The sequence below is a fragment of the Candoia aspera genome, chromosome 3, assembly GCF_035149785.1.
Source record: "Candoia aspera isolate rCanAsp1 chromosome 3, rCanAsp1.hap2, whole genome shotgun sequence".
NCBI classification, from domain to species: Eukaryota; Metazoa; Chordata; class Lepidosauria; order Squamata; family Boidae; genus Candoia; species Candoia aspera.
Genome location: NC_086155.1, coordinates 203,552,029 through 203,576,154, shown reverse-complemented (window position 1 = coordinate 203,576,154; position 24,126 = coordinate 203,552,029). Strand labels below are relative to the sequence as shown.

Genomic DNA, 24,126 nt, shown 5'->3' with positions numbered 1-24,126 from the left:
CCCTGAAATTTTTCCATAGTTCTGCCATGAAAACACACAAAACTCAAAGCCTCCAGATCTCCAGCCAGAAGGTATTTATTTTCAGGATCCAAAGCGAGGACAGACAAGGGTGCCATAGCGTGATTGACAAGAACCCCAGAAGCTCATTCATGCTCCCGCTGAGTTACAACTGCTCACCATTATCTCAAGGAAGCAACAGGAGCAAACAGGACTACTCTTACATGGCATTTAGCAGTTATTGCAGATTTTCCCCACCTTTGGTAAACCTTTCTCTCTCTCCCCCCACCCCCCACTTTATACTGCTTTATTGTATTATTGTAAAACACAAGTAGTCCATTATATTATTTGGGTACAGTGGTATGTATACAGTGTGGACTGGAGATTATGAACACTCTCATGTTTAGGTAACGTAAAATTTTAAAGATAAAGAAAAAAGAAATTTCTATCAATAGACTATGCACTAAATGTTCATGTTGGTAAGCATAAAGTTGTTTAAATTTTACATCTACAGCTAAATGCAGCATTAATAGACAACTACAAAATACATGGAGTTATTTGTCATATAATAATGGTTTCTATCTTAACATTGATACTTAATTTTCTCTTCTCTATTGTTACTAATTACTGTTTGTACATATAAAAAGGGAAAAGGGAAATGGAAACAAACAAACAAAAATAAACAGCAAAAAGATCAAGTTAAAAAAAAGGCTCTTTGGCTTCCAACTCCCCCCCTTTTAGGGTTCCCGCCCTTCCCACGCTAACCCTAACCCTAACCCTTTTCTCCCTCTCCCAATCTGCAGTATTTATAAGCATTTAGGACCCCTTAGAAGCCATCCTGTGCGTGACCATATTTGCCCTGCTGCCTGGTAAACCTTCCAAAGGGATGTCTCTCCCTGCAGATTTGTGGAACTGCAAAGGACCTTTTAGTGCCCACCCGTAGCTGCTTCCCTGCTTTACTGGCCATCTCGCCCTCCTTCTTTACTGGCCTGGGGACCTAAGATTTGGCCTGTGGCGTATTTTTCTCTTCTGTGGCTCTGGAGCCATGGCATATGCGTGACAACCGTCTCTCTTGCTCTTTCCTATTTAGCTCAGGGGTGAAAGCCTCACCGTCGATTGCTGAATTGGAATTGGATTCAAATTGCTTCTATTTGAATTTTATTTATTGTTGATTCATTTCAGAAATTAATTAGCTTTGGGAGACATTTCTAAACAAGGGGAGGAGTGGGGTCTTGATGCCTTCCCTGTATTTGTAAAACTCTTATTTTTCGCAAGCAAAAGAAACTGGTTTCTTTACAAAGGTCACGCAGTGATCCTGCAGAGAATTAGTTATGAACTAATGCATACGTGTCTTGAAATGCAGTCTTTTATCTGTCTATTCAGATGAAAGAGCCAATGTGTTCAAAGAGGTTCAGTATGGCCATCAGATTATAGCCTTAAATGCAATCTTATTCAAGATTCCTCAGAAAGAAATGCAGAGGAGCTGGATTTGAACTCTTCTCTGTCGCTCCAGGAGCTTCCCCTTCTTTGAAGACCTTTTGCAAAATGATCTTCAGGCCCTCCTTGGATTGAGCTTGCTTCCTTCTCCCAAACAAAAAATAGATCACTGGATTAATACTACTGTTGAGGCAGGAACACAGCATAATAATCAAAAATGGCAGTCTAGGGGAAGTTCTGATTCTAAAATGCCAAACAAGCACCCTAGAGACATTTAATGGAAAAGCAAGGATGAGATAACAGAGAAGAGTAATTAAGATCATCAGTAAAAGCCGTCCCCGTTTTTTCTGTTTGGATTTAAGACCTATTTTGATGAAAAGAATCACAGTAGAGACTGCGATCGATGGCAGGCAAAGCACAGCAGTCACCAGGTAATGGAGACTAGGGAGGTGGTAATATTCAAAAACTCCCATGAATAGCATAATGTTGTGAATTCCACCCAGGAGGAAGGAGAAGATCCAGAGGAGGGCACACACAGCAGGGGACAAATATTTTGGCTGGGAGCAGCGATGCCAGATTGGGAAGAGGACAGACACACACCGGTCGATGCTGATGGCTGTCAGAAGAAAGTGACTATTGATGTACATGATCTGGTAGAAAAATGCACAGATAAAGTTGAAAATATAGTCTTCTGTAATATCAGTAGCTTTGTTGATGTAACGCAGAGCTGTAAGTATAAGGAACCCAAAGTCAGCAATGGCCAAATTAAGGACGAATGTGGTGAAAGCGTTCCTCTTTATCTGGAAGCCAAGTAGCCAGATGACGTATCCATTGCCCACAAATCCAGTACAACAGGTAATTAAAATAAGGCATATCAAAATAATCCATCCTAATTCAGAATAGATTGTCTTTTCCGCATACCTATATGAGTCATTGGTATTGTGGTATCCATAATATTTTGCAAAAGCATCCCGATCTCCCAGGCTGGAGTTCATGGATAAGCTTGTGTAATCTTCTGAAAATCTCTTCCTTTTGAATAAAAGTTCCTTTTAGAGGAAAAAACAAAGAGAGTGGATTCAGTCATTCCAACCTCCTAAATAACACCAATCTTGTCATTTCTTCATTTCTACCTCCTGTGTGGACAGCTTGAGGGACTTGGCCTAAGGAATTAGCCAACTCCTTGACCTGTTTGTTACTACTCCTAATGTGATGGTGGGGGAATACAAATGTGTTCCTGCCTCCACGTTTTTCCATCAATATCTTTAAATGTATTTGGTATTGGATGGTATTGGATGGTTTCAATATACTGAAGTTCCGCAAAGTCCTCTCTACCATTTTGCCACCATTGCTCTGTTACATTAAAAATCCCCATGTGAGCTATAAAGCCAAACTAAAAGAATGTTGGTAACTATGTAAGGAAGCATTTTCCCCAATGCTTGTACAGTTTGAGCATGGTGGACGGTGCCTGGAGTATAAGACGGATGGAGTAAGAGAGGTCCAAAAAGAGAAGACTCGTTCTCCATTGGGAGTAATCTCTGTGGGGAGAGAGTCATATCTGACTTGAGACCAGGAGTTAGGAGATGACCTGAGAGAAGGGTTCCAGCCAAGGGAGAGATGGACAGATTACACACTTTACAGAGACACATATATTCCCCTCCCCAAAAAAGGAACACAGAGACAAAAAAACAAAAACAAATATACATACAAACACCCCACCTTAATCTACTTAAGTGTACACGATTTCCTGTATGTGTGTGTGTGCAGACTTTCTGGGATTAAGTGGGAATCCCGAAGCTGATGCACAAACAAATGGCATAAATTTTCATAAGGAAGAGAAGAAGAAAAAGGATGAAAAAGGATATTGGGTGAGCTAAAACGAAAATGGTGGAGCGTCTTGAGACTTCAACCTCTGCAGCTGTGGGTTTCGGACAGTTTAATGGCATGAGAGATACTTGTATCATTCTGTTCTGATGGCTGCAATTATGTTGGAAAATGAGTTCAAACCAGAAAAAGTCAATTGAGATTGGTGTGACTATCAGCCTATAAAGATGGGAAGAAACATTCTGACCTCAGGTAGAGAAAGATACAGCTACTGAAGGAATGGCTATGACTGTATTGGCATGTCCCTGGATCAGATTAACCCTTCCAAAATACCTGAAAGTCGTGGTCCCGGGTCCCCCAAGTTTGTGAGGAGAAGATTATTGTGTCACGGTCTTGAGGGCTGAAGCGACTGGGGCTGGCAGAACCTGCAGACAAAATGTGGTGGATTTTTAGTCCTTTTTAGATGAAGTTCGGAGAGCTCATCGACAGAAGGAAAGTGGATTGAATTTACCCCGTCCTTGAGTTATAATGTTCCAAGTACTGACTGCAGAGTTTGATATACCTGGAAGTAGATCCTGAGCAGAAATCTTCAGATGTGTTTTTCTACAAGGCACAGGATTCAGTGCCAGAAGAGGAGGTGATGATGAATCTCAGGCGGAAAACATGGAGCACCTTTGCTGCTGGCATGAAAAGAAAGTCTAAGAGCTGCACACAAACTCTGTGCCTTGCCTAATCAGGAGGTAGCATCGTGTGACACAAAGGTGTGGCCCTTTTGCTTCTTAAGATAATCACCCACAGGAAATGTAGGAGGAGGGTACTGGCAATGAACCTGGGCCATTAGCAAGGAAAGGGGATATTTTATATATATCTCTGTGACTGGCTTCCTTATCTGAGAAATTTTATCATGAATTTCTCCGCCAAAATCTCTCATCTCTTATCTCAACACTAAAAGCTGCCCTAGGTCCTGTTTGTTTGCACCGTTATCAAATTCATGCAGAATGTAGTTTTGAGTGATGTGTATAGAATTCCTGGGGCACATTGGAAGGCCATCAGGAAGAAGCTGAAAATTCTCACTCCTATGCCATGGAATGACGCTTCTTTCGATCTGTAGAGAGGAAAAAATGTCCACAACTTGTATCTGTTCTGGCAAAGCCTCAATTAACAAGAAGCCAAACAGCAGTTATCAATGGATTGCAGAAGATTCTACCAATAAGACCCCATTAATTTGAATTAAACAATCTGAGAATTGCTAGAGATGGTCTCATCCTACTGGGAAACCAAACCTCATCTCCATTTAGATGTGAAAAGGGTGGATTTGTGCATGTTTTGCACAAATATAGAGATGAAGGTGGGTGCTCAATACAGCATATAAAATGGCAGCTAATGCAATCAAAAGTCAAGTCAGGCAGAGTTAATTTCCAAGCACTGCTCAGGAAGTGTAGTGGCTTTTTCTGAACAAAACCTTTTGGGAACAGGCAGAGTATATTTCTTGTAAGAAGCTCTGATTAGAGACACCCTTAGCTGACTGACGTGGGAAGACCAAAGAGCAAACATCACTGACGGTTGGATTTCTCAGCTGATAAATCTTACTTGGACCACTGAGGAGAAGACCCAGCAGATCACAGTCCTCCCACTGTACACTCTGCTCTTTTGTTCTGATACGGTCTTCTCCTTAGTGCTCATTTCCCCTCTTTCATCGTTAGAAATACAGGGGTGATGCCGGGAAAGCTTAACTTCCCGCCTGGGGGTTCCTTTCTGCCAGTGCTCCTGGAGGGGTCATGGCAAAGGTGTTGGGCCCAAAGCCTGTTGTGAGAATCCTTCCCCACCAAGGGCCATCAAGTCAGCATCCTGGGACCCCCCCCAGGCGAGGAGAGCAATTCTGCCCTGTTAGCCTGGTTTAGCCTTTCACAGGCTGCGTGTGTGGGGTCCCTCATGCCCATCTGCCAAATGGTTTCCGTCATAGGACATAGGACAGAGGAAAGATCACCTGGTGTCCTACTTTCTGTCTCCATTCTGCTACGATTATGTACATAAAAGGGTTGAAGCTGGGAAAGACAGAGGCCCCTTCGCTTGGGAGCGTCCCTGGTAATTTCGGGGGCTCTTGAAACTCTGTGCCTTTGGACAGGCATCAGCAGATACACAGTACAGATCATGGAAATGGCTGATTTCAAGTCGTCTCTCCTTTCTTGCAGTTTGCCCGCACCCTGCGGGTGTTTGGGAGGGCCCTGAAGACCCTTGTGACCTGTCCAGAGCCACTGGGAGGTGTGCAGTATATGGATTTGATCCCTTTTCTGGCTGTTCCCCTTCCCCTTCCCCTTCAGTCATCTCTTGCCTGATTTCAAGTGTTTCTCTGCTTTTGACCATCTTTTCATCCCTTTTCCCCAACTAAGAGCGTTTGTGTTTCCTCATGTTCAGGAAGGAAACTTCCAGCTATATTTCTGAGTAGCTGAATTGTGCCTGCTCCGATCTGGATTCAGGGCTTCACCGGGAGTGAGCTGGGTGTAAACGGAACTGGGAAGGACCCACAGCCTTTTACCAATAGTCGAAACTCAGCCAGATTCAGAGATTCAGACCGAAAGGGGAAACGTGTTCCGTCAGTCCTGCTGCAGAGAGGAATCCTGTTGCCTCCAGATATTGCAGAACTGTCTCTGGTCTGAATCCTGTGAAATGGTCCCCTGATTGGTTGGCATATTTCTCCATCAGACTGGAAATGCAGGTAGTCCTCGACCTACAGCCATTCATTCAGCGACGTGCAAACTTACGACGGCACTTTAACAACCAGTTCTTGGAGTTCTGGCTGTCCCAGCATCCCCACAGTCACGTGATTGTCATCTGGGTGCTTGGCAACTCATTGGCACTTAACAACAGTTGCCAAGCACCCCACGATCATGTGATCATCATTTGCAACCTTCCCAGCTGCCTTCCCCAGAAAGTCAAAGGGGAAGCAGGCAGGGATGGTCACAGGTTGCTGGGGTAATTCTCGCCCCCATGCTCACTCCTCCAGCCCCTGTGTGCTCATGCCACTCCAGCAACCCGTGCACTCCTGCGCACCCTCCCTGACCCTTGCCATACCTCCCCCACGCTCTCTAGTGCACCATCACACACACTCCCTGACTGACACAGCGTCTCTCAAGTGCCCCCTTGCACCCTCCCTGACACATGCCTCTCATGCACCCTCCCCAGCCCTCCCTGATCCACACTGCATCTCTCTCTCACACTCACACAACCTCCCTGACACACACAGTCCCTCCCATGCACCGCCTTGTACCCTGCCTGACCCATGCCTCTTATGGACCCTCTCTGACCTGCTCACCTCTCGCACACCCCTCATATGTTCCCCGCACCCTCGGACACTCCCCGACCCCCTCTCGCACGCTCACAAACACTCCACATTGGATTCTAGCTATGAGCAAGCAAAGAGTACTGAAAGACAATGCTTTTTAAAAACAAGAGGACCGCCGACCCCCAGATTTGTTATGAATATCAGAATTGAATGGAGGTGACAGGCCTTTAACAGATGGAATTCCACTCCCAGTTCTTGTGAACTTTCTTCATTCCAAAATATAAATTAATGTGTGGAGTCTCTGGTCGTCTCTGAGCTTGGTAGTTTGCCTGGAGACGTTTCATTCCCCTAGAAGGTAACAACATCCGTGCACTGATGAAGTTACCTAGTCTGGCAATGAAATGTCTGGAAACAAACAACCAAGCTGAGGGCACACCAAAGACTCCACTGTTCAACCCTGAGCTACAGACATTCTCTTCTAATTTAGTGTGTATCTATATCGCTAGAGAATCACGTTGCTATTGTTGAACAATTGGGAATCCAAAGTATTACAAATCCCAGTCTGTGGAACTTCTAGCCTTGGGAGTCACATTCGTCCCCTAATTCTCTTGTCTGAATCTCTAAGAATTTGGTAACTTTTGTCAGGCCTTTAATTGTCGATAACTGTCCTGTTCAGACTTTGAGGCACCCAGGCAGATTTACTAACAAACTCTTTATTAAAAACAACTATTTACATCAGCATTGTTTGGTAAATAAATAAGGTAACCAGTTTCATTCAAGACCACCGAGGCAATAATGGATGAACAGGCAAGGCTGTAGGATCAGACTGTGGCAGATCAGCAAGGTTGGACTCGGCTAATTCTTTGATTAATGTGGTCAGACTTGGTGAAGCTAGGGCATGTGGCAACATAGGTTCTGGCGGTAAGGTACTGTGGATTGGCAGGAGTGGATCAGGCTGGAACACGGAGTCTAGGCGAGTCTGGACTGGAACCAATAAACAAGGCTTGACTCTGGAGACTAAGCTAGGCTGGACTGGAAAACCTAGGCAATGCTGAGAACTAGAAGCAAGGCTGAACAGGACTGGAGATTCCAGGCAAGGCTGAGAACTCAAAACAAAGCTGGAGTGGACTAGAGAATCTTAGCAAGGCTGAGAACTGGAGGCAAGATTGGACTGGAGAATCTAAGCAGGACTGAAGACTGGGAGCAAGACTAGGCTGGACTGGACTGGAGAATCTAGGCAATGCTTGAATCTGGAAGTATAGCTGGATCACACAGGAGCATTGCAACGAGGCTTGGAGCTGAATGTGAGACTGTGCTCTGCAGGAACTTCAAGAAGAGGCTCAGCTGGAGTGATGGATGCAGAAGGCGAATCTGTGGAGGTAGAAGACTCTGGTGCTGATTCCACTCTGGCTATAGGCAAGGCTTCCGACGTAGGTAAGGAATTTTCTGCAACTGCTGTGAGGTTGAAGGATCAGTTGTCTCCGGCAGTTTGCTCTTCGAGCATCTTCCTTTTATGCCAATCCTTTCCGTGTCTTTTCTCTCCGGCAGCCAATCAGGTTGCTTTCTCATTCAAGCGCTTCTGAGCTGTCCTGTCCCAAGCGCTGATTGGAGAATTCAAATTCTCCTCCATGGCTTGTCCAATCAGTGTCTGCCAGTTCTCCTGCTCTGCTGAGTCACTTCCTTGTTCACTTTCCCCAAACCTATCCTATTGGGTTTCGTTTTCCCCTTCTGACTCTGAATAAGTTTCATTTTCAGAGTCAGAAGCAGTCTGAAACCTTACAATTACAATAAGAATGTATTTGTCATGTTCACCGTTTCAATGTTCCTGCTACATCGTAACGTTTCGCATGTCATTTACCTGATCCGTGTTTGATCTCGGGAGGGAGGAGGATTCCACCTCGGGGAGTCGTTATCTGTTGGCTGCTGGTTTGGAATGTGTTTGGGTTATCTCATGTGTTCAAGGTTACTTTCCCAGGATCAGTGGAAAACGATTAACAGCACCTGGGAGGGGGGTGGTTGCAACGGCCGAGCAAGGGGAGGGATTATGTTTTGAGCCAAGGGTTTTTAGTTTTATTTGGCACGCTTTTATTCATTCTCAGCTTTCTCTGTATTTGCATACTATTCTTACAATAAATCAGATATCATTAAGTTCCTGCTTGTGAGTCTGACTCTGTTAGGATAGGCAATCATTACAGTATTTCTTATGTTCTAACTCATTTGGGTTTCTTTATTTCTTTATTTTCTTTACCGTAATTTTTCCAAACAATACATTTGGGCCACCCTGTCATGTTCACATGTTTCAATGTGCAATGTACATCGTAACATTTCACATGCCAAGGCGCTGATGCGCGTTTCTAGTTGGGAGGGAGCTGCTGTGAAACCTTGCGCTCCGTTCTGTATCTATGTTTGTTTCAATGGAATGTGTTTGGGTTATCTTTTGTGTTCAAGGTCTGTTTCTCACGGATCAGCAGAACTTGTTAGAAGCACCTGGGATTGTGCACTTGAGACGGTTCTACGGGGGGAGGGATTTCATTTGCATCAGGGGTTTTAAGTGTGATTTTGGTGCACTTTCATCATTCTCAGCTTTCTTTGTACCTGCATGCTATTCTTTAATAAATCAGATATCTTTGTATTCCTGCTTATGAGTCTGAGAATGTTTTAGAATAGGCAACCATTACATAAAGCTGAGAATTACCAAAGTATACCGTTAGCTCCTACCAAGATTCATTCTTGCAAGGGAAGTTAGTTAACGATGGCTGAGTCGAAACTCACAATCGGAGGACTTGAGGAGCTGGCTAGTTCGGTGCCCGAGTCGATGGTCTCGAGTGGAGAACTGACCCCCCTCCCTCCGAACTTTCATACCACCTGAAGCATTCGGGGTCCAGCCCTGAGCTGGAGGAATCCAGCAAGGGGGGAGAACCAGAGTAACCGGGACGGAGTGAATCGCCCGTGGCGCTGATCACTTGGGCGGCGATGGAGAAACCCCTGCCGGGGGTGTCCCAGGCATCCTGGAAGACCCGGTTCCCACTGACCCCAGATGTGGGTTCCCCCACAGTAGCAATGGGGAGACGGCCTAATGGGACAAGGAGGGAGGAATCTCAAACCCCTGAAAGGCTGAGAGTGATTGAGGCCAAAATAGAATCGATGGAGTTTATGTTAAAAAACCTGTCTTTATCATTGGCTGGGCAGGGAAGGCACGACGGAGGCCCCAGCTTCGTGCAACCATCCCCCATCCTTCCACCCAAACCGCCGGTGGAGTGAGGGAGGAGGTGGCTCCGGGCTGGATCTCCGCCTCGCAGAGGGGAAACTACCATGTCCCGGAGCCCCACCACCCAAGCAGCCGCTGGTTCTGCTTCAGCAGGAGGGGGAGTGAAGGACTTTTCTGTCAAATTTGACGGAGATCCAACCAAGCTATCTTTCTTCCTCACTAATGCAAAGAGTTACATGCGGCAATGTGGACAATGTTTCCAGTCTGAAGAGGCTAAGATAATGGCAATTGCCACCAAGTTAAAGGATAGAGCGGCTGATTGGTATGTACAATTAACTGAGGCTGACTCCCCTGATCTCGAGTATTTCGAAGACTTTATGCTGGCGTTAAAGCTGCATTTTGAGGATCCTTTGGCCAAGACAAGAGCTAAGAAAGCACTGAGGGACCTCAGCCAGGGCCAGATGTTGGTAGCCGATTATGCCCTGGAAATTAAAGCTTTGGCCGGCAAAATTCCCGATTGGTCTCAGTCAACCCTTATAGAATGGTTTAAAGAGGGGCTCAGTCGGGACATCCTAAAATGGGCGCCGTGTAGAGATGACCCAGAGTCGTTGCATGAGTGGATCTGTCTGGCAGGGAAGGCTGAACATGCCCAGCAAACTTTCATGCAAACCAGCTGAGCTGAGAGACCACCAGCCACCATGAGGGGACCCAGAAGTGCCGCAACTGCTGCCTGGCCAGGCTACAGGGCCTGGGAAGAGGAGAGAGGTCGGCGCTACATGTGGGGTCAGTGTCTCCAATGTGGAAAGGAAGGCCACTGAGCAGCAGACTGCCCAAAAGCCAAGGGGGCCATTCGAGCGGCAAAGGCACCAGCCAAATCGCCCCCCCCCCTTTGCAACAGGGGACAGCAGCCAAGGGAGCAGCCAATGAGGAGGAAGAGCTTTACTTCTTCGAAGAGGCTGAGGCTGCCTCTAAGGAGCCGGCGGGAAACGCCAGCCACCTGCCCTGAAAAGTGCCGGCGGGCAGGTGGAGGAGGACGGGCGTGAAGACTCTATGGTGAGTTCCGATTGCCCCACTTTAACAGTGAAAGTGAAATTGGGCTCCCGCACTAAGTCTACGGAAGTCTGGGCTCTAGTTGACTCTGGGTGTTCCAGGTGTCTCATCCACCCTGATTTGGTTGCTGCTTTGGACTTGCCTAGCTTTCCCCTCCAGCAGCCTTTGATCTTTACCCAATTGGATGGGTCACTGGCGGGAGGGGGCCCGGCAACCCATTTCACTGGAACTGTCGCAATGCAAATGGGCAGCCACAGGGAGGCTTTAAAATTTAAAGTGGCTCCTGTTGGCAATCCCTTGGTGGTGCTGGGGATTCCTTGGTTGACTATGCAAAACCCATAAATAAACTGGGAGCACAGGACTGTGACTTTTAAGGATGGGTTTTACCAAGCTCCTGCACCGGAGAGAGCTTCACATGTGGGAGTGAGAAGGGCCGCGATCGCCATGCTGTGCCCCAGCTTGGCACCCTTAGAAGGCTTGCCCGATTGATACCGAGGCTTTGCAGACGTCTCTGGGGAAGTGGAAGCAGATCAGCTGCCCCCCCCCCCCCATCAGAAGACTGACTGTGCAATAGAGTTGGTGCCCAACACTCAATTGCCCAAGCCAAAAATTTATCTGATGACTCAGAAGGAGCTTGGGGCCTTACGGGACTTTATTGACAAAAATTTGTCAAGGGGGTTTATTGAACTGGCTAATTCCCCAGTGAGGGCTCCTGTGCTATTCAGGGAAAAGAAAGATGGCACACTTCGGCTCTGTACGGACTATCGGGGGTTAAATTCCATCTCAATATGCAACAAGTACCCTCTCCTCTTAATCAAAGACATGTTAGCTCATCTATCAAAGGGCAAAATTTTCTCCAAGCTAGATCTCTGCGAAGCCTACTTTCACATTCGCATAAAAGCTTGGGATGAGTGGAAAACAGCCTTCAATTGCCCACTAGGCTCATTTCAATACAAAGTCCTCCCATTTGGCTTGGCAGGGGCACCAGGAGTCTTCATGCAGTTGATTAATGAAGTCTTACATGATCATTTGTTTAAGGGGTTTTGGTTTACTTAGATTATGTCCTCATTTACACTGAAACCGAGGAGGAACACGAACGCCTCCTCAACCAGGTTAAGCAAACTCAGAAATGCCAAACTGAATGCCAAGCTTTCCAAATGTGAGTTTCACAAAACACAACTTGACTATCTGGGTTATAGGGTGTCTGATAAGGGCATTGAAATGGACCCTGGAAAGGTTCAAGCGATTTTATGTTGGGAACGTCCCCGCACCCGGAGGCAATTACAAAGCTTCCTCGGGTTCAGCAATTATTATCGCCAGTTTATCCAGGGGTTTGCTGAAATTGCTTTACCCCTGACTGATTTGCTCCATACCAAGGGCTTGGGGGAAACACACAAGGTGAAACACCCTGGGGCAGTGCTGAATTGGATGCCTGAGTGTCAGGCCACGTTCAAGAGGTTAAAAACCCTCTTCACAGCTGAGCCCATCCTACAGCACCCCGATCCTGACTGCCCCTTTGTGGTCCAAGTTGATGCTTCTGACTTCTCAGTTGGAGCAATATTGTTGCAAAGTGATTCTGACGGTCACCTAAAACCCTGCGCTTATTTGTCCAGAAAGTTTTCTGAGGCTGAGCACTGGTGGCATGTTTGGGAGAAGGAGGCTTTTGCTGTGAAAACCGCTTTGGACGCCTGGCGTCACCTCCTGGAAGGCGCTAAATGCCCTTTCAAGGTGTGGACCGATCACAGAAACCTGGAAGCCCTCCGCACCCCCCGGCACCTCAGCCCTAAACAAATTCGCTGGGCTCAGTTTTTCAGTCACTTTGACTTCTGGTTGAAATTTATCCCGGGCAAGAAGAACTTTTTGGCTGATGCATTGTCCTGTTTACCTCAGGACATCGACCAAGTGGACAATGTGGTTGGGACTGTTCTCACTGAACCACAACTGGGCTTGGTTGCGGTCACCCGCAGCCAGACCCATGCGCAAATGGCACCGCCCCAGACGCCTTCTGCAAAGCCAAAGGTCGACATTCCTTGCCAATTGCGGAAGGACTTTCTCCAAGTCCTGAAATCTGACACTTGGTTGCTAGCTAATAAAGACAAAGTTTCTTTTGATGACGGCCTGCCATGGATGGCTCACCGCCTTTATGTGCCTGAGGTTTTAAGGGCTCATATTTTGCAGCATTCCCATGATGACAAACTGGCTGGTCACTTTGGGTTTGTCAAAACCTTGCATTTACTCCACCATCAATTTTGGTGGCCCACCTTAAGATGAGATGTCAAAGACTATGTGGCTTCATGCCCTGTTTGTGTGATGTCTAAGTGTAAGGCGGGGAAGCCGCAAGGGCTTCTGCAGCCTGTGGCAAGCCCCTCCCATCCCTGGGACGAGATTTCTATGGATTTTATTGTTGATTTTCCTCCCAGTCAGAAGAAAACTGTCATTTGGGTGGTCAAAGATTTTTTTCCCAAACAAGCCCATTTCATTCCATGTGCATCCATCCCATCTGCCCAGCAGTTGGCATGCCTCTTTTTACATCACATCTACTGTCTCCATGGTAGACCCTCCCACTTGGTCAGCGACTGCGGGACACAGTTTACTTCCCAATTTTGGAAATCATTTTTGAAATTGACTGGCACCAAACAGGCACTCTCCACGTCCTCGCATCCCCAGACTGACAGGGCCACGGAGATTTTGAACTCCACCAATCTCAACACTCAGAGAAATCCATGACCAAATCATGGCTTCCTCTAGCTGACCAACCCCAAGGTGGAAAGTCATCATTGGTTGGTTCCCTTGAGCAATCCCAAATCTGGGAAGAATGCCTTATTTCATAGAAAGGGGCTAGCAATTCGATGCAGCAGAAGGAAAGGTCATCCCCTCTCCCCCATATTAAGAGCTGTCACACCTATGTCCTGGAGTGATTCTTTAAATTCCATATTTTCTTCCATGTTTATAAATGTCTGTTGGTCTTCCAATTCTAATGATCACACCTAATTCTCTAGAAAGGAAAAGTCCCATAATGTGTATCTGTTCTACACATTAGTCTCAGTTAATAAAAACCCAACAGGGTTCCCCAACCTACTTTCTACCAAAATTTGACTCCATGACTTTTTCCCAAATAAGGAATGTAATAATTGCTAGATGTCCCTGCTGAAGGAGAAAGGACATGGTGGGAAGCATGATACCACTGACATGGATCTGATCCAGGTGCAGGGAAAGGTGAATTTGGGGTTCAGAGTAGGTCAGAACCAGGAAGAAAAGAGCTTGTTAGGAGTATATTGAGACAGTGAAGCCACACTGAAGGAGAAGGAAGTTGTAGGAGAAAGGGAAGCTTGTTGGGGCAAAACTGAAGAAGGTTTGGAAATTTAGATTGTGAATAGATTATTGGTAGCCACTTATGGATCCAAATTAATTTGTTTTTGCTAGACTTCATGAGTTTCTTTCAAACAGCAATAATGCAGAACAAGGATACCACGGCTGCTTATTCAGTAAGCAGTAACTTGGGAAAATTCTTACATACCTGGAAGGCAAGGTTGATCATTAATCTTAACAATCCATGAGCAGAAAGTACGTATGTGATAATCACTCTTTGAGGGATGGAAGGATGTTCAGAGAAAATGGTCCATTAGGGACAGCATATGGTCTTTTGCAGCAAAGCACTGGTGTGCCTCAGATTATCTGCTGGAAAATGATATTTCAATAAACCTACTTAAAATGCAGTGGCCTCATCCATTTTTTCTTACCAGATTACAGGAAGATCATGCTCTTTTATTGGCTGTTGAGACAAGTGTTGAAAAGGGTCTGAGGAGCATTCCCCCCCCCTTTTTTCAACTTATTGCGGCAAAACTGAAGAAGGTTTGGGAACCCCAGCATCTCTCTGAATTCTCTCCAGAATCAGATCATCCTATTAAAGAGATCATATGACCCATTCAGTTGAATCCTCTGCTCAGTGCAGGGATCCTACTTAAACCGTCTCTGAAAGGGAGCTGTCTAGACTCTGCCTTGTCACATTAAGGTCTCACAACACTCCTCCTCTGAGTTCCCAACTTGAAGGGACTGCTCAGGTCCTGGGCACTCTGTGGTCAATCACACAACAGACAAGTGGCCTCAGGCAGGAAGCTTACTGTGGGACCCAAAGGGTTTTTGGTCCTACTTGCTTCTTTTTGTGGGATAGTACATGCCCTGACAGCTAAAACTCATGGGGCAGAATTCATTAGAGAGCAAAAAAAAAAAAACTTCTTCTTTAGTGGAAATCTAACAAAATAAATAATAAGTACTCCAAGAAAGTCAAAGAAGGAAATCCTGCACACTGTAGTAATTAGCAAGCTTTGATACCATACCCCATTTTCTAAATTCTAAGCCTTGACGTTCAACCTAATCACACACTACTACAGGCTTGGCCTTACCTACTTTAAAGAATAGCTGGAGGGAGAAGTTGAGATAGATGGCACATTCTCTCAGTTTTGGCCTCTCTCCTTCTCCTTGTTTGGTGCTGGGATGTCCTGTGTGGGTCCATGGCCTAGAAGTTTTTGATGGGAGTTCACTCCAAGAGCATGCAGAAATATGGGGGAAAACAACTTCAGGGCATTTCCCACAGCAAACTATGGGAGATCTGCCTCATGCGTCTTTCAGGGCTCACCCTTGGAGCTCCTGGCTTGAGCAAGGCTAATGTGATTGTCATGATCTAAAAAAAATGGGAATAGAGTAAAACTTGGCAGATCATAATAAAGGCATGCAGTTGATTTATTATTTTTTCCTAAACTCTATTTTCTTGTTGAAATATTGGCACATTGACAGTGGTGGCCTCTTCCACTAGAATAAGCCACAATAAACAAACACACAAACAAATAAATAAAAGACAGCCAGTTTGGCCTAGTGGTTAAGGTGCTGGGCTAGAAACCCGGAGAGTGAGAGTTCTAGTCCCACCTTAGGCATGAAAGCTGGCTGGGTGACCTTGGGCCAGTTGCTCTCACTCAGCCCAAGAGCCAATCAGGCGTGGTATGAGAGTTCTAGTCCCGCCTTAGGCATGAAAGCTGGCTGGGTGACCTTGGGCCAGTTGCTCTCACTCAGCCCAAGAGCCAATCAGGCATGGTATGAGAGTTCTAGTCCTGCCTTAGGCATGAAAGCCAGCTGGGTGAGTTGGGCCAGTCACTCTCTCTCAGCCCAACTCACCCTCAGGGTTGTTGTTGTGAGGAAAAGAGGAGGAGGAAGGACTGTTAGGTATGTTTGCTTCCTTGACTTATTTATAAAAATACTAAAGGTGGGATAAAAATTAAATAAAGAAATAAAGAAGAAGAAATAAACAATCTATAGGTTTATTCTAACAAAGCAAGTAGAAGCTGGGGAGGATATAATTAAATCCATGAAATGCAGTGGAAAAAGGTTTCATCTCCCCTCTAGAGCACTTGTAGTAATCATCATTAAAGCTGTTCTTTATCTCATTGAGATCTGGATTTCTGAGATGGAACTTTTGGATAGAGTACATATGTCCGCCCCTCTATTCGGTTAAGAGAATGTTTTCCATATATTACGATGCCGTGAAGCTTGAAAGATTATCAAACTACTTACCTTTACCGCTGTAGGTGTCCCACATATTTGCTGCAATGGTTACATTGCCATTTTGAAGAATCTGGTGCAGTCACATTTCACACCCAAGTGTGATCTTGGTAGAGAGCATGTTGCTGAGCCCTGTTAAGTTTGATGTTGATGTTTTGGTAGGAGAAAGTTACCTCCCCATCCCATATTAGAGGGGTAGAGTTAACTGCCCCCCCATCAGAAATAATTGATATAATTTGATAGTTACCAGAGATTATACAAGAGCCTCCCCAGCTGAGTCAGTTGCAGTTCTGATTCCAGAAGAAGAATGGACAACAGTAGATAAAATAAATGCAACCAGCAAAGCTTTATTGGCTCCTGATCGACTCCAACAAACATGGTGGAAAAGGCCAACACCAAGGCTCACACTCATGCTTAGGGGTCTTTTGGTACACACTTTTGTAGCCCAAAACTCCACCATTCTATCTGGAACTGGGAAACAGTGCTGGGGTGATTGACCACCGAATGGACATTTAGTTATTTACATCAGCAAAAACACGAGTGCAGGAATGGGGAATAACTGTTGCTCCCTGCACTGAGTGTGGGAAATTGATTGATGAGAATGGGACATTAGATACATGACTAGGGAGAGTGATGGGTCAATTATGTTGTTAGCAATAAAAGGAAGTTTATTTAAAAGCAGAAACCACAGGAATCTTATCTCCCGTGTCTCCCAGTGCAGAGAGGCAGCAGAAGGTTCCTTGGGGTAAAACAGGAAAGTGCCAAGAAAAGGCTAGCCTCAGACGGGGGTTCATGTGCTGGTCAGCCACGCAGAATAATTTTTAGATCAGAGAGGCAGGCATTTGACAGCATCACTCCATGGCGGTGTGGTAAGAGCATTCAGCTTCTTTTGGAAGGCCTCCCCTTGTAACACAATAAATCCAGACCCTTGAACTGACACCTTAGTCTGCAGGAGCCAGAGTATAGGAAGGATATAAGCAAAGAGGAATTTGTGACATGTTTAGCATGAAGATGAGAGATTTAGGAGCAGAGGTTCATGAGAAAACTTCTCAGATCAGGGGACCAGTCCAGTTCAAATAAAAAAAAGGATGTCCCTCTTCTTGCCAGCTGCCTAGGTTCAGAGGCAGTCTCCTCCTTCTACGTTCACAGTTGGTGATTATCTGGAAAGACAAGAACCAGATCTTTGTGTCACATGATGTAACACACTGATCAGGCAAGACACGGAATATGTCTAGTAGTGTGGGGCTTTTAGCAAGATCTGCTTTCCTGTCCCAGAACAGAAAGAAGGTTTTCTGCAAAATATCTGCTTACCATCGCCTGCTACTTGGACATTAAATTCTGTTAATTATCCAATAATACATCTGGCAGTTTCAATTTTGGACATTGTAAGCAGAGCCCAGTATGTGTGGAACCTACAGTTCTTCATCTGAGGAACTACAAGTACCCTGACTAGGACTTAAAACCCATCACATTTTCTCTGCAAGTTCTGCTTTGGCCATCATCGGTCACTCCAGCCGTCAATACTATGAAACGGTAACCTTCTTCTTCTCACCAACCTCTGGGAGTTTTGGAGGGTGGAGCAGCAACTAGTGATGAGGTCTGGGGAGATTGTATTTGGGGGTTTGGGGGGAGCTTGTCTTTTCTTGGTCAGCTGGAGGAAGCGGTGATTTCTTCATGGACTTGGGATTATGAGAATGGTGGAGATACAAGTGACCATCTTTGATAATTCTGAGCAATGCAAATGTTAGTATGTGGAATGGATGTACTGGCTGTAGTGCGCTTAGACACGGAACAACTGCCAATATAAATCTTTACCTTTAATCATAAGATACAATTGGAATAGGACAATTTTCAACTCAGCCACTATTTCCTGGGATTTGGGACTCTCTCTATACCTGGGTGAGCCATGAGAAATTTTTGTAGATGAAACTGATCTGAGGAATCCCTTTTTTTATGACCTACAAACACGGGGACGGAGAGGGACCTTCATAGATATGGGCAGAAAGAGCTTCATTTAGAAGCAAATGTCCATCAAGCTAAGGAGATGCATTTGCTGAGCTGGTTTGGTAATCTTTTACATCCCTAGTGTGCTTCAGGTGGGACAAAATGACTGGAAAATTGGCAAGGGGCACATTGATCCCCCTCTGGGGTCAGGCTGCATCAGTTAGTGCTAAGGACTGAACAGAAAGGGCATGCGGAGCTTCAAAGGAGAGCCTTATCGCAAAGAAGCTTTGAAGAAAGCATGTCCTGCAAGCTGAAGAGTGAAATTAGGCATGTTCCACATGGTAAAAATAACTTTTGGTGGATAGTAGAAGCAATTCCCTCCCTAGTGGGAGATATTTTTTAATTGGTTTTATTGTAATTCTTTGATTTTTTATCATTGAGAGCTGGCCAGAGTCACTGAGAATTGGGAAGCATACAAGGTTAATAAAGTGTTCTTCTTGTTGTTGTTGTATTTATTATTATTATTGGCAGAGGTCAAAAAGTTGGCTCAGTCTTTCCACAGGGAAGATAGAGATGAAGATATGACAATTATTGAGGAATGATTGAATCCACTCTTCTTCTTTTCTTCTAATAGCAACTTCCTTTCCAAAAGAAGAGATTTTTGGAGCGTTACCAACGTCTCTTGATGAATTTCAGCCTGGGAAACATGAACACTACAGAAGAATATTATGAATATATTACCAATGATTACCAAAATGAGTTCATCTATTCTGAAACAATCAAACTGTCAGTCATATTTATCATCTGCAGTCTTGGACTCCCAGAGAATGGGATTGTCATCTGGCTACTTGGCTTCCAGGTTAAAAGAAACTCTTTCACCTGCTTGATTCTTAATTTAGCTGTTGCTGACTTCGGGTTCCTTATATCTATGGCTATATGTTGCACTCATGTTTTTACAGGTTTTATACCACCAGGAATTCCCTGGGTGATCCTTGTATCATTCTTGTACATCACATATATCAGTGGTCTATTTCTTGTGACAGCCATCAGCATCGACCGGTGTGTGTCTGTCCTCTTCCCAATCTGGCATCGCTGCTCCCGGCCAAGATACTTGTCCCCTGCTGTGTGCGCCCTCCTGTGGATCTTCTGTTTCATCCTGGGAGGAATTCAGAACATTCTGGAACCTGTATCTGAACGTGATATCAACTATCTTCATTGCCTCGTGACTGCCGTGGTTTGCTTCCCACTGATCACAACCTCTGCTGTGATCCTATTCATCAAAATCAGCCTTAAATCCAAACAGAAAAAACGGGGAAGACTTTTAGTGATGATTTTTATTAGTCTTCTCTGTTTCCTTATTCTTACTGTTCCATTATATATCACTGTGGTCATTGATATTTTTTTTGACAACAGTTATTTCTTTGGATTTCCTGAGTTTGATTACTATTTTAATCTGTGTGCCTGCCTCAACAGTAGTGTTAACCCAGTGATCTATTTTCTGGTTGGGAGAAAGAAACAATGTCAATCCAAGGAAAGCCTGAAGGTCATTTTTCAAAGACTCTTCAAGGAAGGTTAAACTCCTGGAACAGATAGTAGAGTTCAAACCCACTTAACTCATATTCTGTAAAAGCATATTTTTAGCTTGTCACTAATGATGAGTATCTCTTCTGAGTAGAAAAATATTTTTCTTGCCATAGAAATAAAATGTAAAAGGTTTATTTTTTTCATGGAAGAAAAAGAATGTTATTAGAGTTCATTATGAATATTGGGAAAAGATCTGGGAAGAAAACATTTTCTCTCCACTGCTAGAAGCCACAGTAGGTACCAGAACCAGGTCAGAACCAAAGGTGGTGGTGTTGCAACTCCAGAGGGTCCTGGATGACATGGATTATCTGGACCCCTTTCAGTCAGGTTTCAGGCCAGGATTTGGGACAGAAACTGCATTGGTTGCACTTATGGATGATCTCTGGTGGGAGCGGGATGGAGGCAGTGCATCCATCCTTGCTCTCCTTGACCTCTCAGCAGCTTTCAATACCATCGACCATGGTATCCTTTTGGGACGGCTCAGGGAGTTGGGGGTGGGTGGTGTAGTTCTGCGCTGGTTCACCTCCTTCCTCCATGGCTGGTCCCAGTCGGTGGTGATAGGAGAAGAGAGATCCGACCCTCGACCCCTCCATTGTGGGGTGCCGCAGGGTTCGGTTCTCAACATCTACATGAAACCACTGGGTGAGATCATCACCACGGGTTGAGGTATCATCAGTATGCTGATGATACCCAATTATATATCTCTATCCCGTGTGAGGTAAGTGATGCAGTGACTGCCCTTTCTCAGTGCCTGGGGGCTGTGGGGGTCTGGATGGGGAACAACAGGCTTGAACTGAACCCTGGTAAGACGGAGTGGCTGTGGATTGATGGTGCTTCATCTTCCAGGAAATTGTCATCCTTAGTTCTGGATGGGGTTGCACTGCCCCAGACAGACTCAGTGCATAATCTGGGGGTTCTCCTGGACTCACGACTCCTGCTTGAAGAGCAGGTGGCAGTCGAGCCAGGAGGGCCTTTGTGCAACTTCGGGTTGTGTGCCAGTTAAGCCCGTTCCTGGATCGAGAAGCCCTCCGAACAGTCACTCACACCCTGGTTATCTCCCATATAGATTACTGCAATGCCTTCTACATGGGGCTACCCTTGAAGAGTATCCGAAAGCTTCAGCTGGTCCAGAATGCAGCCGCATGGGCTATTTTTGGTGCCCCTAGGTCGGCACATATAACACCGTTTCTGTGCAAGCTGCACTGGGTTCCAGTTTGCTTCTGGGTCCAATTCAAGGTGTTGGTTATTACCTTTAAAGCCCTACATGCCATGGGGCCAGGTTACCTGAGGGACCGTCTCATCCCCATTACATCAGCCCGCCCCACCTGATCATCCAAGAGAGGGCATGTTGCGGACCCCGTCCATAAGAGAATTTCATCTGGCGGGGTCCAAGAAACGGGCCTTCTCTGTAGTGGCCCCCGCCCTCTGGAATATCTTGCCCCCGGAGGTGAGGCAGGCCCCCTCACTCCTGACCTTCCAGAAGGCCCTGAAAGCCTGGTTCTGCCGTCTCGCCTGAGGCAGGAAAGCGAATAACCATTTTTGGGGGTGGCTCGCACCTAGAGTCCCTCCCACCAGCCTGGATTTTATACCTTTCTTGGATTTTATTTATTTACTGTATTTTATTATAACTGTTTTATGTGGTTTTAATGTTATATTTTGTGCTGGATTTTATTGTAAACCGCCCAGAGTCCCTCTTTTCAGGGAGATGGGCGGTGGCTAAATTTGAGCAATAAATAAATAAATAAAATAATCAAACCGGCAACTATAGTTGTCTATCCATAGCTTCCACTCCCTGATATAATTACTAATCATTTGTGGACGCCTCACTTTAATTCATGATTAGCCACAGACAAATCCTTTTTTATGACCACCCGATGTGAACAATGGGGCTTTCAAAGGTGGCTTATAATTTTAGCAGTGCTGCATGTGTATGGATTCAGTTAAATGATGATGCTCCTAGGATCATTGTTCGTGGTAGAGGGTATGTCTGTGTTGCAACACTAGATCCAGTTTAGTGGGAGAATGGAAGTTTATCTCACTCACCAGTTAGAGAATGTTGATGTAATGTATCCCAAATTCACAATACCACTGGATATTATATAACAGTAGAGTATGAAACAAAAGCTTTAGGCTGGGAGGCTGAAGAATGGAACTTTAAATTTCCCATGGGATTTAATATTAGCTCAATTACTCAGTTAATATGGAAAAGTAATCAAGTACAATCTCAACTGCAAGCCCTATTCAAAACTGATAAAGGAATGATGTTAAAAATTAAGCATGAACATGCTGAATTAGTTAGAATTACTCAAGATACTAAGGATTTAACCATCCATCACTGGTGGGATATTTTTTCAGGATGGATCCCAACTATGACCAATATTTAAAATTTGGCCTGGCACCCAGTAATTGTTTTTGTAATAGCTATTTGTATTCTGTTAATACTGATGTGCATTCTGTATGTTAAAGTTAAGCAATTGTATACAAATGTACAATTTATTACTTGAAGACATGGAATTTATAAAATATAAAGGTGTGAGGAAAAAATTAAAATATGCCAGGGGTGGAGTGTAATGGCAATGCAGAAGACCATTGCATTTCGAGGAGGTTAGGTGACATATTTTGATTTTTGTCCTTCACACAAAGAAGCTTAGAGTTTATTTTGAGTTATACTAATGTTTAGCTGGCTTGTTTTTTCTTTCTGTTTGAAATGGGGTGGGGGGAGAAGAGAAAACCCCAAGTTGGTTTATGTTAGCACTAGGTTATCTGTATAGCTTCCCAGGCTCTTGGATCATGTCATAAACAGGTGCTGCAGACCCTGGTGACTATCCAGTCAAGGTCAGGTCCTGCAGACTCTGTACCATGGAAACAGGATCATGAGGCTTTAGGGCCAGACTCTGATAAAAACCTCAGGATTGCCTTTTGAGTTTGGGAGCTTCTGCACAGACCTGAGCGCTGGCTGCTGTGGAAATTGAGCTGCCCTGGGATGCTTCTGCTGTCCTTATTAAGGGGCTCCTGGCAGCCCATGGGAGATTGGCTATCAACGTGCTTGGTATGTAATGATTTTTTTCTTTCTTTATGCCATACATATTATTCTTCCGTTTAATCTGCCTCAACTGTGTTTCTGCTTAAATTTGTTTCAATCAATCACATTGCAATTCTTGAACAACTGGGAATCTAAAGTCTTACAAATCGCAGCCTGTGGAACTTCTACCCTTGCGAGTTATATTCGCCCCCTAATTCTCTTGTCTTGGTCTTTGAGAAATCTATAACTTTAGTCAGGCTTTTAATTGTCGATAACTTTAAAAATGTATTACTTATTTTGTAACTCATTTGGGGTCTTTTATTTTTTATTTACCCTACCTTGATTTTTCCAGACAATAAGTTTAGGCCACACTTTTCAAATCATTTTTTTCAAAGAGAAAGGCAGCATATCAATCAAGCAAATATATAATAAAACTTACACAGAATTATAATCAGCCTTTGAATTGATCTTCCATTCATCATCATTTTGATTGCACACTTTTCTTTTCCTTTTAGCACTTGCAGTGGGTCCTGTCCATAGGACAATATTTTAGGACCTTTGTTGTCAGTGTGATGTCTCTGCTCTTAACTATTTTATCGAGATTTGTCATTGCTCTTCTCCCAAGGATTAAGCGTCCTCTGATTTCCTGACTGCAGTCAGCATCTACAGTAATCTTCGCACCTAGAAATACAAAGTCTTTTACTGCTTCTACATTTTCTCCCTCTATTTGCCAGTTATCAATCAAGCTGGTTGCCATAATCTTGGTTTTTTTGAGGTTTATCTGCAAACCAGCTTTTGCACTTTCTTCTTTCACCTTCATCATAAGTCTCCTCAGTTCCTCTTCACTTTCAGCCATCAAAGTGGTATCATCTGCATATCTGAGATTGTTAATGTTTCTTCCAGCGATTTTAACTCCAGCCTTGGATTCCTCAAGCCCAGCATGTCGCATGATGTGTTCTGCATACAAGTTGAATAGGTAGGGTGAGAGTATACAGCGCTGCCACACTCCTTTCCCAATCTTAAACCGGTCCGTTGTTCCGTAGTCTGTTCTTACTGTTGCTACTTGGTCGTTATACAGATTCTTCAGGAGGCATACAAGATGACTTGGTATCCCCATACCGCTAAGAACTTGCCACAGTTTGTTATGGTCCGCACAGTCAAAGGCTTTAGAATAGTCAATAAAACAGAAATAGATGTTTTTCTGAAACTCCCTGGCTTTTTCCATTA

The 24,126-nt window shown here is 44.7% G+C and overlaps 2 protein-coding genes across 2 annotated transcripts; one reads left to right on the top strand and one right to left on the bottom strand.

Annotated features, from left to right (window-relative positions):
• Positions 1–1,445: 1,445 nt before the first annotated feature.
• LOC134494748 (mas-related G-protein coupled receptor member H-like) lies at positions 1,446–2,429 on the bottom strand. The gene has a single exon (XM_063299994.1). It carries the CDS (start codon positions 2,427–2,429, stop codon positions 1,446–1,448), a length of 984 nt encoding a protein of 327 aa, XP_063156064.1.
• A 5,461-nt stretch (positions 2,430–7,890) lies between these two features.
• Positions 7,891–19,869, top strand: LOC134494747 (mas-related G-protein coupled receptor member H-like). The gene is made up of 2 exons (XM_063299993.1): positions 7,891–7,972; positions 19,253–19,869. The coding sequence occupies exons 1-2, from the start codon at positions 7,891–7,893 to the stop codon at positions 19,867–19,869; spliced, it is 699 nt and encodes a 232-aa protein (XP_063156063.1).
• The last annotated feature ends 4,257 nt before the right edge of the window (positions 19,870–24,126 follow it).